This window comes from Syngnathoides biaculeatus, chromosome 11, assembly GCF_019802595.1.
Source record: "Syngnathoides biaculeatus isolate LvHL_M chromosome 11, ASM1980259v1, whole genome shotgun sequence".
NCBI lineage: Eukaryota > Metazoa > Chordata > Actinopteri > Syngnathiformes > Syngnathidae > Syngnathoides > Syngnathoides biaculeatus.
In genome coordinates this window covers 21,899,860-21,915,660 of record NC_084650.1, presented here as the reverse complement: position 1 = coordinate 21,915,660, position 15,801 = coordinate 21,899,860, and the positions used below count along the sequence as shown (strand labels likewise).

The 15,801-nt window shown below is 40.9% G+C and overlaps 1 protein-coding gene across 2 annotated transcripts in view; it reads left to right on the top strand.

Annotated features, from left to right (window-relative positions):
- ablim3 (actin binding LIM protein family, member 3) overlaps positions 1 to 15,801 on the top strand; it is a 46,974-nt gene that overhangs the window by 3,138 nt on the left and 28,035 nt on the right. For both annotated transcript variants that reach the window (XM_061834649.1, XM_061834648.1), the window contains exon 2: positions 6,715 to 6,849. In XM_061834649.1, the coding sequence (XP_061690633.1) occupies positions 6,715 to 6,849 (135 nt within the window). The remainder of the gene's footprint in view (positions 1 to 6,714; positions 6,850 to 15,801) is intronic.

Sequence of the window (15,801 nt, the reverse complement as noted above, 5' to 3'; positions counted from 1 at the left end):
TCAGGATGAAGAGGACTGAGGAATGAGCGCACGTAAGCAGACGTCAGTAACGCTAACCCGGCCGGGCTTTGCTGCCAGTTAAAAGCTCGGAGTGTGTGTCCGCGCCGTCACAGCAGGCAGATGGTGGACGAACGTGCTTATTGAACATGAATCTGTTGGCATGAACACATCTGAGCTCAGCAAAGGACAGAGCCTCATCTCCAGTCAGTTAACATGTGTCCTGTTCCCTCCAGCACTTTTGCGGCTTGTACACGAATCGCGCTGTTCTGCCGAATGGTGTGCATTTTCCACTGCATTGGATGTGATAGTCCAGAGGCCACCCTCCCATTAATTATTACATATACTACTGTACTGTCTGTCTGTCTTCGCATACTGAGCATTCTCATGAGCACGAGACTTGTTTTGTGTCAGGTCTAATATAGTCTACCTGCATCAGGTGCAGTGAAACACACAATCAATATGTGGGTCATTGAGTTCAAGAACCTGAGCAAATATTTCAATAACAATCAGAGGTGGGTAGAGTAGCCAAATATTGTGCTCAAGTAAGGGTAGTGTTACTTTATAATAATGCCATCCATCCATCCATCCATTTTCTTAGCCGCTTATCCTCACGAGGGTTGCGGGGAATGCTGGAGCTTTTCCCAGTTGTCAATGGGCAGGAGGCGGGGTATACCCTGAACTGGTTGCCAGCCAATCACAGGGCACATGGAGACAAACAGCTGCACTCATAATCACACCTAGGGGCAATTTGTCACGTTTTGTATGTTTTTTGAATGTGGGAGGAAACAGGAGTGCCCGGAGGAAACCCACGCAGGCACGGGCAGAACGTACAAACTCCACACAGGCGGGACAGGGATCGACAGGTCCTCAGAACTGTGAGGCCAAAGCTTTACCAGCTTAACCACATGCTGCTACTTAATTTAAAAGGAGAATTCAGCTCCAAGAAATGTTCTTAAACTACAATATTGTACAATATTATACATAAATGTAATATACAATATTGTTTCCACGTTTAACAGCACACTGCTATCGTGTCATTATCCAAGCCGCTTAACCTCACAATTGTTGCGGAAGAGCTGGAGCCTATCTCAGCTAGCTTCAGGCGAAAGGCGGACTACACCTTTAAACTGGTCTCCAGTCAGTCTCAGGGTAGATATCGACACCATCACTAAGTGGGAATCGATCACACGCTGCCCGCACCAAAGGCAGGTGTGTTTACCACTAACTACATCAGTGACTGTATGGTACAAAAAAAAAAAAAAAAAAAAAAAAAAACACATACAAAGGCCTTTACAGAAACATTATTTGCTTAAGCTACTGAAGTTACTCAATGAAGAAGCTGTTTGCTGACCAGATGTTTTTTGACAGTGTGTGTGTCTAGGTGTGTTTTTTTTTGTATTTGTGTATATGTGAGAGAGAGGGAGAACGAACCAGACAGAGACAGAGAACAGAATGAATCCCCAAATTTACTTGTGACTATAAAATAGAGCTCATGTTGCCATGCACACAGCCAAAAAACAGCAAAAACATCGGCATCTTACCGCAAGGTGTTTTCTCAAGTTAGAAGTGGGTTGAAACATCCAAGTTCGGACAGTGACAGAACAATGCTGCCAGTTAAGCCGTTGTTTTGCCTAATCTGAAATGTAAACTGCAGTTTAACACTCACTTGTACTGACTGGCACAAGTCACTTTCTTTGGCCTGTGAAGCCCAGTAGAAGTATTTGTGTGTGTGGACATGTGACTTTTTTGTGTGGTTTGATTGGAGCACTTGAGTAAAATGTTTTTGTGGTAAACACAATGGCGCAAGCAGCATGTATAATTATTATAAGTACCATTTCTTCTTAATATAAATACTCAGGTAAATGTAAAATTTAAGTTTTAGTAAAACTACTCTGACAGTCACAAAATATAGCTGAGTAAATGTAACCCCTTCCTACCCACAATGCTGATTCCTCTGACTTGCCTCTCTCTTTGAAAGTAGCTTACCTAATATCAGGCAATGATGAATTATTGCTCTGTGCTATCAACCTTTTACACCGATATTCACATTTTACTTGGTTTATTAATTTAACTTAGTTGTACCCTTGCTTGGCACATCGTAAAACAGTTGTATGACTTCAAGACTACAGTTTACAAAATATTTCACCACTAAAATAGTTAAAGCTTTGTTAATTGTAAAGCGTCATTATGATTTAACGTGGTTATTTACTGATAAATTTGCTATAAGAACACTGTCTTTGATAAATGACCACTAAACAAAGACAATTCAAATGTGGTCTTGTCATTTCAAGAGTATATGTAACAATTACTCAGTAGAATTTCTTCTCTTTCTAAATGTTTTATTAGTGCAGCCAGTTAAGGTCATGTATTTTTGTGTGTGGTTGTAAAAAAAATATCTATTGTTAGTTGTAGCCAATGATTTAATGTTGTGCAATTGTGCAATGTAATATTGCTTTAGCCCTCTTAAAAAGGTTACAGTACCACTCTATAGTTAGCTACTATAAGGCTGTTCTAAAGGTATTGCATAGGGAAGACAAACAATTTTCTGATGTGTCCCCTTTTCTCCATGACCTTGCCCCCCGGTAAGATTGAGTGATCATTCAGACTGTCAGTGGGGGTGTAACCTTTTGCTCTCCTGTCGCAGTTTAGCAGAATGTACTGTATGCGGTGCCAGTGAATGGCATTGACGAATGCGGCGCTCTTGGTCTTGCTTGAGTTCAAGGATGATAATGGAAGGCCGGGGTGAGCCTGAAGGGCAGTGAACTAATAATTTCCCACTGTAACCCATGGCTTCATTGTGAAAATTGCACAGTACAATGACTACATTTAAGTACTTATCCTAAAAGGCTTGCTAAAGCGAAAGAACCCAAGTGAGCAGTCTACGTGAATGTAAATTAGACTGGATTGACAGCTTTTGAGTCAGCCAGTTTGTTAACCTTTTGAACATCTCAGAGACTTAATTCCTAAATTCTATAAGTCTCTAGTTTGAATCTAAAGTGACTTTTGCTTCAAGATTTGGAACAAAAAAGGAGGATAAGCGGCAGTATGGATATTTAAATCATGAGACAGATTAAAGGAATGGCAAGAGGTGTGGTTGTGTATCCAAAATCCCAAACTGGTTTTGTGACATTTTACAAAGTTTTAACTACACAACAAAAGCCTCCTACCTTTTCTACCCGGGCACCATCCAGTCTCCTGTAATCAACTCATATCATTTCATATATACACCACAAAGATCACCTTCTATTTGTTGTATGAGTAGTAAAATATCAGATTACCACAATACAGAAATTTGCAGTGTTTTAGTTTATGATGTTTGCAGTGGGAGAAAGTGTGAGGGTAAGACCCTGACCTCATTTATACAGGAGACAGTTGCAAGAATAATTATTTGATTGTTGACCCAATGAAACAATTGCATTTTCAAATAAGTTTGTCATAACAGCAATCAAGCAAGATTTTTTTTTGTTATTCCTGGGGGGATTATAACAGAAAGCAATTGAGAAGCACTGCTCTTGAGTGATAGCATGTTGTTGTTGTTTTTTTTTTTTTTTAAAGAGAGAAATTGACTGGTCTTCTTGTCCAGTATCATTGTATGACTGTTGGACATAAAAATATATTTTAGAAAAATATCCCAGAAGAGCTGGAGCTGTTTTAGTTGCAAAGGAACACTTCATCTATATTTCATTTTATTTTATTATTTTTTTTCAAGGGATTAGTAGAATCTTCAAGGCAGTCCTTCTCTGGCCTCATGTATTAATTACACACTTGGAGGTATGGCAGCAAAATGTCTTGATTGAACTGGCACATTTAATGATCAAAAAATTTCTATATATCAAGGTTATACTTTTGTTTAAAATAATAGGATACAAGCAGTACAGTATGTAAACATGTAGTAATTGTATTTGTACTTCCACTACACATTTGCACAATGTCATCGCATTTCTTTCCTTTCGTGATTATCTCTTCATTCCTCATCACGAACAATATCCCAGCATCCCTTGCGGCTGTCCTCCAAGGCTGCTCTCCGCGGTGGCTGTCGGGTTAGAGGTGGCGGAAGTAGTAGCGGCTTCTTGGTCTATGGGGACGCTGTCTCCCTCACTGACCCTGGCCCTGTTCTTATCACCTGTCAGCCTGAGGCGGGATTCTCCTCGGGTACTTGCCGACGGTTTAGTCTGCGATTACACCTGTTGTTTGGCGGCTGTCGTCAGAAGTATGACTCACCACCTGTGCTTGGGAAAGGATGGAAGCTTTGAATGGGTTGAATGGGGAAAGAATCCATTTACATAATTGGATAGCATGTGAAAATTCTTAAATTACTGAGCTGATTGTGTATCCGGATCCTCTGTTTCGGTAGAGCACTTTCTTATTCACACTGTACAGGTCCACCAAGCATTTCTTCAGTTTAATTAACTCAGTTAAATCCAGCACATGCGGATAAACATTTCTCACTAGACCAGCCAAGCAATGGTCACATGATCTTTTTCGTCAATAACGGTACTTTTTCTTGGTGTTGAGAGCAGGGGGTATTCCACACTTGGCAGTTTGTTTTGGCACCATTTCAGAAGGTCACTAGTGTAAATAAATATTTGTGTATCCAGAAGGATTTGGCACAAGCTTCATTCCCATTATCACTCTTTCACACCTGATGGATCACTGTACTTCCCTCCGGTTTTTGATGAAAAAGAATCACCATCCCTCACTTGCTCCCTCTCTGTCTCTCTCTTTCTTAAACATACAGATTTACAAGGAAGTGTCAATATTTAGTTGAGTGGCTAAGTACTTATCAGATGGAGTACTGGGTTCCATTTGTGACACTGGCATTGTTAGGGGAACAATGATTTAGCAGTGACCAGACTGTGGGAGACATAGAGTGGGAAGCTGGCATATTTGCAGTGCCGACTCTTTGGGCTTGAACAGGAAGCTAAATATCTACAGTCATGCACACATCCTGTCTCCAGTCCATTAGAGTGTAACGGAACAAGTCACACGCAGTACATGCACATAGCATCACCTAGCTCACGGCACTCGGGATATGAGGCGTGCAAGGCTCTTAGACATTTTAAGTACTGTGAGTCCTTAGAGAATCCTCTTCTGAAATGGAATCGGTAGCTGGAGCACGTTAGTCCATGTGATGCCACCGCTAAAGTAGCAAAGTCCTTCAGTCGGTTAGGTAGCGAGAAAGGCTGGTTGGTTATCTTGCCATTATAGCTCTTCACCACTGTAGGACCACTCGGATGCTCCTTGAGGAAGATGAAGAGCTAAATGAGCAAGCGTGACTGCAGCTGTTGATTCACATGCTTGCTTTGACTGTGTTCTGTGACTATAATGGGAGCCTTTTAAGATTCATTATTAGCTCAAGACCCGTGGGATTGTGTGTGGTTTTGTTAGCAAGCTTTCATTCAGTGTTTTAGCTACCAAAGTAGGGTTCTTAGTGTTTACAGCCACGTGTTGATTTGGAATAACATCAAGCACTTCAAAAGATTGTACAATGTCACCATCTACTAGCTAGTACACACGGGTACACTTCTTTTTCAGGAACACGTCACCGGGGACTACCACAAAACAAATGAGTAAAAGATGGTTCTTATCATTGCTAAACTATTCCAGTCAGAGAATATCCACCTGTAGCATGATGCAGCAATTCTTGTTATGAAAAATTTAGGAGGGTGGCACGGTGACAGGTTCAAAACCGGCCTCGCCCACATCCCCCAAACATGCATGGTAGGATTAATTGAAGATTCTAAATTTCCCGTAGGTATGAATGTGAGTGTAAATAGTTTGTTTTAGTTTAGTTTTATATGCCATGCAGCATTTCAGAGTATGCCCCCCCACCGGCTGCCATTTCAGGGTGTGCCCCCCCTCCTGCCCATAGTTAACTGGAATAGACTCCAGCATACCTCAGCACCCAAGTGAGGATAAGCGGTGCAGAAAATTGATGGGTTGAAAATATAGGCAAGTGCTACATCCAGTTGGTGTTAGAACTCATTATTCAGAGGATTGTGGTGATTGTGAATTGATAGTCTTATGAATGTGCGTGGGGGGGGGTGCAATTTGACATTTCCACAAACGCCTTTTTGTTTGTCACAACGACAAAGAAACCATTTTCCTTATAAGAAGTCATTGTGCAATTAAAATCATTTTGAAGAATTGCTGCTTAATGAATAACTTTGTTTTTTTTATCAGATTTTGAGTCAAAATCGTTTACACAGCAAATTATCAAAATAGATGGAATTCTGTTGTTAATTCTACAGACGCATAACTGGATCAGTCACAATTTGTCAACTTCAGCAATGGTTACCAGTTTGAATGTCATGTTTATTTCACTTAACTACCAATGTTCATTTTTCTTGCCGGTGATTATTCCCAGAGCATTGAATTGATGGCAGCTGGACAATTATGATTAATTTTTCTTCTATTAACACCACTCGTAGAGACACTTCATTTTTTTGGAAATATTTTTGTCAAAATACCCACACTTAAAAACATCAGATATTCATAATGCCCTGTAGAGTTGACACAATTTAGAGGCATAATTTTTTTTAAAAATTGCAGTTGAATTCGAAATTGTATCGAGTGGTTGAACGATATCTGAATATATATTTATTTGAAGAAGATCAATACTTTCAAAAATATCTTTTTGGTTTGGTCAAAAAAGTGGAAATTTCACTTTAGCTGTAATGTTTAGACCTTGTGCCCTCTTTCTGTTCACCACAGCACATCACCGAGGCTCAATGGGAGATGAGCCAAATGGTGGGGCAATTCGGTGTCAACGGTGTCGGGAAGTGTGCAAAGGAGAGGTGGTTCGAGTTCAAGAGACCCACTTTCACGTCGAGTGCTTCACCTGCACCGGTAAGACTTCATCCAGAATGAGTGGGCGCTATGCATTTTGCAGCAATGCTGGAGTGCCAAATTCAAGGCAGCGATGAGAAACAAGGACTGAGTCCCAACCTTACTATTTCTGCAAACAACCTGCATTGACTGCTGAGAATAGTGGATCCTCTTGCTAATCCATCTTAGTCCTCATGCTGAGTGCTACTATTAGTCCACACTGAGGATTGGAGTGGATCAGAGTTGCCTTGCGGGGGACTTAGACTCCTGCGAAGGTACCTTGTAATAGTACAGCCAACTCAGAAGGGATTTCGCCTGTTGCACACTGCTTGCTAATGACATTCTTTCCCAACGGTTAAGTAAAGAAAAGGCCTACAAAAGAGATGCTGAGGTGCCATGAATGTCGGAATCGTGTCGAACACTGTCTTGTATCAGTTGCATTAGAGAATATGTTTAATATTGGTGCTGGAGATTACCATTATGTCCTGTGAGGAGAAAGTCCTGTCAGTACCACAGGTCCCTTGGAATAACATAACACTCTTGCACTCTTGTCGTATACACTTCACAAAACAAGCAGGTTGAGTAAAACAATGATTAGTTTATTTTTACATTATACTGTAGCCTGCTTGCATTGAAATTTACTATGGGTGTGTTACTTTCATAAAATGTTCAGTTATTACCTTATTTATTTAACTAGTATACACATCCTTGTTCAAATGCCAAGTTTTTGTCATCATTAGACCAATCAGTACACTTAGAAATAGTGCTACCTCTAAACCAAAGTCAAATTTGCAGAAAGATTCCTCCAAGTATAACTGTACGCATACTCTACATAAAAATTAAATTATTGAACTGAGTGAATTCAAAAATAGACTTTTCTATTGCACAAAAAAAGTCAATTCATTTTGTCAACATTATGTTCAGGAGCGAGATAAAGCCACTCATCTTGAAGTATTTGAAATGGTGTATTGGAGAGAGAATTCACAGGCAAATGTCCGAACACGTTTAATCGCCATTAACATTACATTTTTCAAACCTATTCTGTTTACTTCTGTCTGTGTTCAGGTTTTTGCTCATAAATTTGTTAAAGGAGTAACAAAGGGCATATTGTTCAAATCATCGTAGAGCTTGTGTATTTTGTGTATTACAACAGCATTATGTCATTCCATAGCAGATGAATACAACGGGGCGACTCAAAGGAGACTTGGAACGCGTTTCTGCATGTAGCTGTCAAAGACACACACATCCTTGCATGCATACATACACACACACGCGCACACACACACACACAACGCTTGTTGTGCATGAATCCACACATGCATATGTGCATACATTTGCATGCACACATGCCCCATCACTGTGGTTGTTAAGGGTTACTATAGTAACAGTCTGATGGGGGACCTGTGCCCCGGTTGGTGGATACTCTCAGCATCTCCAAGGTCCTATTAACCAATCACAGGGTCCTATTCCAAGCCCCAGAGAGGAACAAAAAAAAAAGAGGGTGGGGTGGGGGGACACGGGGAGACAGTAGAGAAAAGAGGGGATTGGGGGAGGGGCTGTTTTTCTCGCCGAAACATTCCATCTTAACTTTGGTCTCATTTCAAGTAGGTTTAATATTTCTACCACTCTTCTGCCATTCCCAACTTGTAGTCGCTCACGGATAAACATCAAACGGCCTCGTCATGTTTCAGAGAGCTCGTCCCATCCTAGTGAGGTAATGGGGCATTATTGTGCGGCCAGACAATTCCACATCCCTGGCTATAATGTGCTCTCCTATGCACAGACAGCAGTTTTTCACAGCATTTATTGTTCAGTGTCGGACTCCCCCTCAAATACAAATGTGCTGTGTGTTCTTTTGAACTTTCTATATTCCATCTATGGCTTCATGCTTGTTGCCAGTACTGTCTGCTTTATTTACTCCTCTATGCATTTCTAAAGGTGAGTGGCTGCAGATAAAGGTACCTCATTTTAAGGTTACATTCAGCTTCTGTAGCTCACTTGCTTAGCCACCACTCCATCTTTTATATCATTTCCCTCTGTTTCTTTCCTGCTGACTGCCACTCAACCATGAAATCGATTTCTCATCATAAGACAGGATGACATTGGCATACGGTATGTTTGGAGGCTAATGGCAAATGCCGTTTCACAGGGCGACAATCCTCTGTCAACAGTTAATTGCCTTCTCTCTTAGATGTGTTTATGGACTTTGGAAATTGGGTTTGTTAAAACATTTTATTTTGTTCTTTTGCTTTTTTTTGTACTCAGAGAATCATTGACCATTCCCGAATTGGTGACCTTGACCAATAATCTTGGCCTCTCTTACACTGTTGTCATTGTAAAACTATGATAGATATTTCCAGTTTTCCTAGTCCTTCCCTCCCCCATTCTCTATATTTCTGTCTCATATTTACTGAAAAAGGCTGACTGTGCCCTATTGAATGCGTGTGACCATAGAGTTATGTCTAGAAAGTACTTGGACACATGCTTTCTATCATGTTTTTTTGCCTTTTCACAACAGAACCCTGGATATGAAATGGATCATGTGAGATGAGATTCACATAAAGACATTCAGCTTTTAATGCAGAAGTTTAAAAAAAAAAATATTTAGGAATTAAGTTTTTGAGTCATTATATACATAGCTCCTCTATTCTAAATGAATCAAAAGTCTGGACGAATACATATTTGTAATTCAGTTATTCTTTACATACATTCTGTTTATCCTTATTAGGGACTTTGGGCAAAAGGTGGGGTACAGCCTGGCCTGGTTGCCACCATTTGCAATGTTTGACCATAATTTTAATACTTTAATGGTGATGGCAATCCTTGGAGTCTATGGACCTACTTCACTTGTCTTCTGTAGGCTGAGAAGCTCGTTTAATAAACTGCATGTCAGATGAATGTTTTGGCCATGTAAAAAACAAAATGAAAAAAATCCAATTTCTTATCCTTTAAAAGTCCTCTAGTCACTGACAAGACAACATGTGGATGAAAAATATTTTTGGGGGGGAAAAGAAAAATCTCATCAACACATTCACAAATCTTTGAATTTGATTATGTTTAAGGCTTCGGACTTTAGGCGTAACAAGAGAGGTAGTACCACACCCTTTGAGGAAGGAAAACAACAAGTTCCAAGGGACAGAACAGGGGTAGCGAGCCAGGAAGTGCTGCCAGTATGTGGTGGCATTGGCAATGCAGTACTTAACTTAAGTGAACTACGTACTTGCGTTTGTAAATGAGAGTAAAGCCAGGGAGTCAACATAATCAAAAGGGCCCTGTCACTCTCAGTGCCTCAACATCAAGCAACTAGATCTCATAGGCGTGTCTTTGGAGATACAGTATACTAGTATAGAAACACCATCACACATGCATGGAAGTCATTTGGTGTCTGAAGTTGGTGTGCCGACACAATGAGGACAGGCGGCCTTGGCCCAACCTGAAAACACACCGACTGCCCAGTGCAGTCCACCACCACCACACGCCTAACTGCCGCCATGACACCCACCACCTGTAAATTCCAATGGAGCCTTTGAGTAAAGTACCTACATGTGAGTGAATAACCAATGATAAAGTATGGGGTTATATTATACATCTACAGTGCAGTAAATGTAAACAAAATGTCAGTCTTCTCCCATGCCCATTGTTTTTTAATGAAGGAAAAAGCAGCAAAGCAGTTCTTATCAATACTAGGGCTGTGCTGCTGCTCTTAATTGCATCATTTTAGTAGTTCTTTTCAGGCATGTTTCAGTCAGTAAAACCATCCTGAAGACACCATTAATCCCATCACTCATCCTCTGAATTCATAATGTCTTCTCTGTATAGCGCTGCCTCAAGATGCATTATAGACAAGACTTAGCTGAGGAAAAGACAGAGACGTTAGGAAGAAAAAGGAAACAGCTAAAAGTGTGTGTGTAGGGGTGGGGGTGGGGGGGGTTACACAGAAGGGTAACTTCCTGTAGCTATAGCAACCGCTGGTACGCTAGTCCAATCACCACGCCAAAGCCTGGTTGCTAGGGAGGAAAGCAAGTGTGAGAGGCACTGGGACTTCTCCCCAACGGCTCTCCAGGATGCACGATACATGACAGGGAAGAATTCTCTTCTTGTTCATATCAAGCATCACGGTACTGAAAGATTTCTACACAATGGTATCTTGATTATTGCCTTTAAATGCTTATGTACAGTATGTTAAATTGTCAGTGTGTGTGCCATGACGGGGAGGAGCACATATCCTGTTCTTTCAGACAATAAACACAGCTTTGCTTTCCATGTTCATAAGTTAAGGTTACACATCCTTTGTGATGTATTTTTTTCAATTTTTTTTCCCTGTTTCCATTCATGCTTATTCACCCTTTTGACAAGTCGCTCATCAGCCCTCAGAGGTCCTCAGCAGACTCCACTGGGCAACCATCTGTCTTGATCCCAAAACCACTGCCAAGTGCCACAAGAGAGAAGTGATTCATGCGTGGTATTTCTCCACTCTAGAATTTCACTTTTATCCTCCTCCAGTTGTCATTGTTTAAATATATATATCTTATTCTTTTCCAGCCTTTTAGGCTGCACTTTGTGATATCACATCCAAGATATTCTTCTAAGTTTGTTTCTATTTAGTGGTAAGCCACACACCGACAACATGAAATATATATATATTTTTTAAATCCCTTCTAATGGTAACAGTTTGGGTTAAAATAGCTCATGATGGGAAAACAATAATTAGGGGTGGAGATTCCCAGAATTAAGCGAATGCTTCTACAGTGAAGCCTGTAATGTTGAACACAGTGGTAGTCTCATTTGGAAAAATAAAATATATGCTTTATTTATCTTACTGTATATACATACGTCAGAAAAGCAACCGTGCATGCTCACATTCACGCTTATGGAAAATATAGTCTTTCTATTTTCTTCTGGAAGCCAAAAAAAGCTCCAGTTTACTTTGTGTAACTCATTAGCACCACATGAGTAAAACATTGATTTGACACTGTTGTCAGTAAATTAGGATAATCAAGCTACAATAATCAAGCAAAAGCGTGACCAGGTAGTTACTATAAAACATCAGTGGCAGAGGCTTTAAGAGGCAACAGTTTGTTTCATCACTTCTGATGGGGGAAAAATATTCTAAATTCAAACAAATTGGAAGTCCTCAGGCATCACAGAGAATTCTGAGTTCAGCAGTAGCGGATCCACTCCATGTAGGTCGCTTGCTTTTACCTACAGCAAGTACAATCTCCATGGCTAAACAGAGGCAGTGTTTATTTTCTATCAACTGTAATAGAATATATCAGTTCCATGTTTCAGTAGGATTTCACAGGTGACCAGTGTTTTAATTTTGGCAGCCTTCAGCACTCTTTTTGAGTGATGTTGAAATGATTCATTTCTCATCACCTGGATTACTGGATCCTCATAGCCCATCACAGTCATTTGCCACCAGATTGATTTTGCAAACATTTTCATCACCTCATTCTTGGATCTGAATTTTATTCTATGCTCACCACAAACATTTCTCTGTTTGCTGTCAAAGTGAATCAGCCCAATCAAAATCTGAAGAAAAAATTGCTGATGGCAGTTTGTGCAATTGCAATAAAGTCTTGACGTTTAAAGGGCCACTGTCATGAAAAGCATGATTTTTAGTATGTTATTAATGAAAAAACAGCATCCGACATGTACCCTTGCGTTTTTTTACCACAAAACATGATTTTGACGTATAAAGCGTTTTGTAACTCCCGCCATGAAAATCCTCTTGAGGGATTTGTTTTCGAGAAGAAGCAGGAAGTGACGTACAGGACAGGACCGCCCTCAAGTGGACTCGTTTGTTTCTATTAGTTTTACCTCCGGGAAGGTAGCCTGTTATTCCTTCATGTTAGCCAAAATGCTGGCTCGTTGCATTGCTGGACATTGCTTGAACACTCGGGAGGATGGATTTACCCTTCTTAAGTTTGGAAGAGACCCGGTTCGTCGTGAAAAATGGATTGCACGCGTGCAATGGACGAGAGTTTCGTAGGTTCCAAATAACAGGTAGGTGTGTATACAGCTACTAAAAAAAAATAATAGTTTGGGGCGGACCACATAATCCATCTCTCATAACGCAACAAAAGATCCGTGTACATATGACATGCGTGCTAAATGTGTCGATGGGCGCGTTGGATGGCGTCAGGCTCGCCGGCGAAGGCTGCTGCGTCTCCTCGCCAGCGAAGGCTGCCAGGCTATGAACAATGCGCCAGTCAATGGCGCATTCAGCTGCGTGCGACGACAACACCGTAAAGAAGCTCGGCTCGGTGATAAGCCACCTCGGCGCTGAAAATGAGCCGCCCCATGGCTCAAAACAATAGGGTAATTTTGCCCCGGTAACCTCACTCAGTTGTGTGATGTTCTCTTCTTCAAGAAGACCTTCCGTGTCTTTGTCTCCCACAGTAGGATTCACAGCGTGTTTTCATTAGCGAATGTCCGAGGTGACGTCATGAATAGGGGATGCAGCCACTATGGCTACCACTTTGGATGTCGTCAAATGACACTTCCGCAACTTGGATGCATGGATGACGCGCTCTCCGGTCATATTTATTTTTTCGTATAGACATTGAAGTGAATAATTTTATATGTATTTTTCATTACAATATCTATTTTAGAATGTTTATAGGGATGACAATTGACCTTTAAAAACCTTGCACTTAAGGATGTGTTTTCCAGTCTGCCTCAAAAGGGATCTGCTGTTGTCTGCAATTCAGAGCATTTCCTCCCCCATCTCTGGGTGGCCTTCAAGAATTTGAGCAATTAGAAACAGTTGGCCACCCATTATACAGCACCTGATAAATTGAGCATGTCAGCATTTCGTTGAAAGCCTTGAGAAGGAGCCTCACATAGTATCTGGCGTGGCTTCAGCTTTCTCCTATCATTCATCCATTCAATTTAGAGTGTCCAATTAACGCATGTTTTTTATGGATGTGGAAGGAAACCTGAGAGCCTGGAGAAAACCCATCCAGACTGTCACTGGGACAGCATGCAAACTCCATATAGGCACGGCCTGTATTTGAACCGCGGTCCTCAGAACTGTAAGGCAGACACTGTAACCAGCCTTTCCACCGTGTTACCTTTCTCCTATCATCTCTCTACTTTCTCTACCACATGTGATTTGGCCCAACTTTAGAAGTCTTTATTTATTGCAATGGGGTGTTGGAGGAACCCAGAGCATCATGCTTGCAGTCCAGCTGTGGAAGAATAGCCCCCATGCTTAAATTTGCCACTGTCCTGCCACATTTAATCCAAGTTTTACTTCATTATCATGTAGAATGGCCTAAAATTTTCACAGCAGAGCTAAAAAAAAATTAAGTATACAGCAAGATAGGTTCAAGTTATTGCACAAATGACATGTTACCATGCAGCACACTATACACAACTGCATATTATGCTTAGATAGTAACAGTGACAGACAACAATGTGATGTCAAGATGTAAGAGGCTCGTGTGCTAATGGGGATAAAAGGGAAGATTCTTGGTCAGGCACGCAATGGTTTTGAAGAAGAAATTTGAAAGCTGCGACACAAGTAGAGAGAGGGGAGGTGTCTGGTTTATTTTAGGTTTCCAGCCTGTGCTGTCTTGAGATGGGAATTTTAATTGCGTCTGTTGGCAGGAGATAAATACCCAATTACCCGGACCCCCATGTTTGTGTCTAATCAGTGTAGTTCTTAATGACCACAGCTGCAGATACTAGCCGATGTGTTAACCTCCAATCACTACGTCCATGATCTCTCAAAAAGTCCTTGCATTCCCAAAAATGAGAACCACAAAGTCAAAAGGCACATATTTTGCTTTCCTGCAGTCCCAATCCACCCAGGATTTGATCATAAAATCACCAGAATGAATTCAATTAAATCTTAAAAGTGTTGCTAAATTAATTTTCGAAGCCAATTGAGACTAAATTGGTTAAAAAATAAGATAAAAAAAATAACAAGCATTTCTCACCTCACTCTGACTTTTTGTGTATGTATTATTAAATTATGAGTCGGCAAGGCCCCCTTGGTAACTCAAAAACCTAGAAGGCATTAATGAGACAGTGAGAGAGAGCAGACATGTTCTACTTTGTTTTTTTTGGACTGCTGATTTTATGGGCGTATGTGGGGACCATGTGCTGCTGGTTGTGCAGGAGTAACCAAAGCCTTTGTTCTGCGAGCCAACCTAAGCCGTACCTCTGCAGGAACACGGACTTCAAGTCCGACCTAACTCCAGCCACACCACTGGCAGCAAAAATGTGGAAGTCTGTGCAAGTTTTGCTTTTGGGTTAAGAATGGATTTAGGCATTTTTAGGGGGGGTTTGAAGAATAGTGATTTTATTGTATATCCATCCATTATCCATTATCTGAGCCGCTTATCCTCACAAGGGTCGCGTGAGTGCTGGAGCCTATACCAACTATGATTTTATTGTATATGAATTTTTAATTAGGATGTTGTTCATCAATTCATTGGACACACTAAATTGCCCCTACGTGTAATTTGTGATTGCCACTGTTGTCTGTCTTCATGTGCCCTGCGATTGGCTGGTAACCAGTTCAGGGTATACCCCGCCTCCTGCCCGTTGACAGTTGGGATAGCCTCCAGGACTCCCAGCGACCCTCGTGAGGATAAGCGGCAAAGAAAATGGATCGATGGATGTTGTTCATTATTAAAACAAACAGTACGTTAACAATGCAGATGAATAACTCATTTTACTCATGTCATGTAGAGTATCAATTTTTTTTCCCATATCAGTGTGCATGCGCCTCATGGTTTGTGTGCATGCTCCGAATGACGTCATGCCTTGTGCGCATGCATGCCACTCCGCCGACTCATTCTATTCACAGTAGAAGTAGCTGTTTTTTTGTTTGTAGTGTGAAGGAGTACATTAAAAGATCAGATTCGTCAAAAAAGACATGATACCTCTTTCAAAAAGTGTGAGCTGAATGTGACTTTAAAGCATTTCAAGACACATCTCCCTAACGTCAAGCCAAATGCT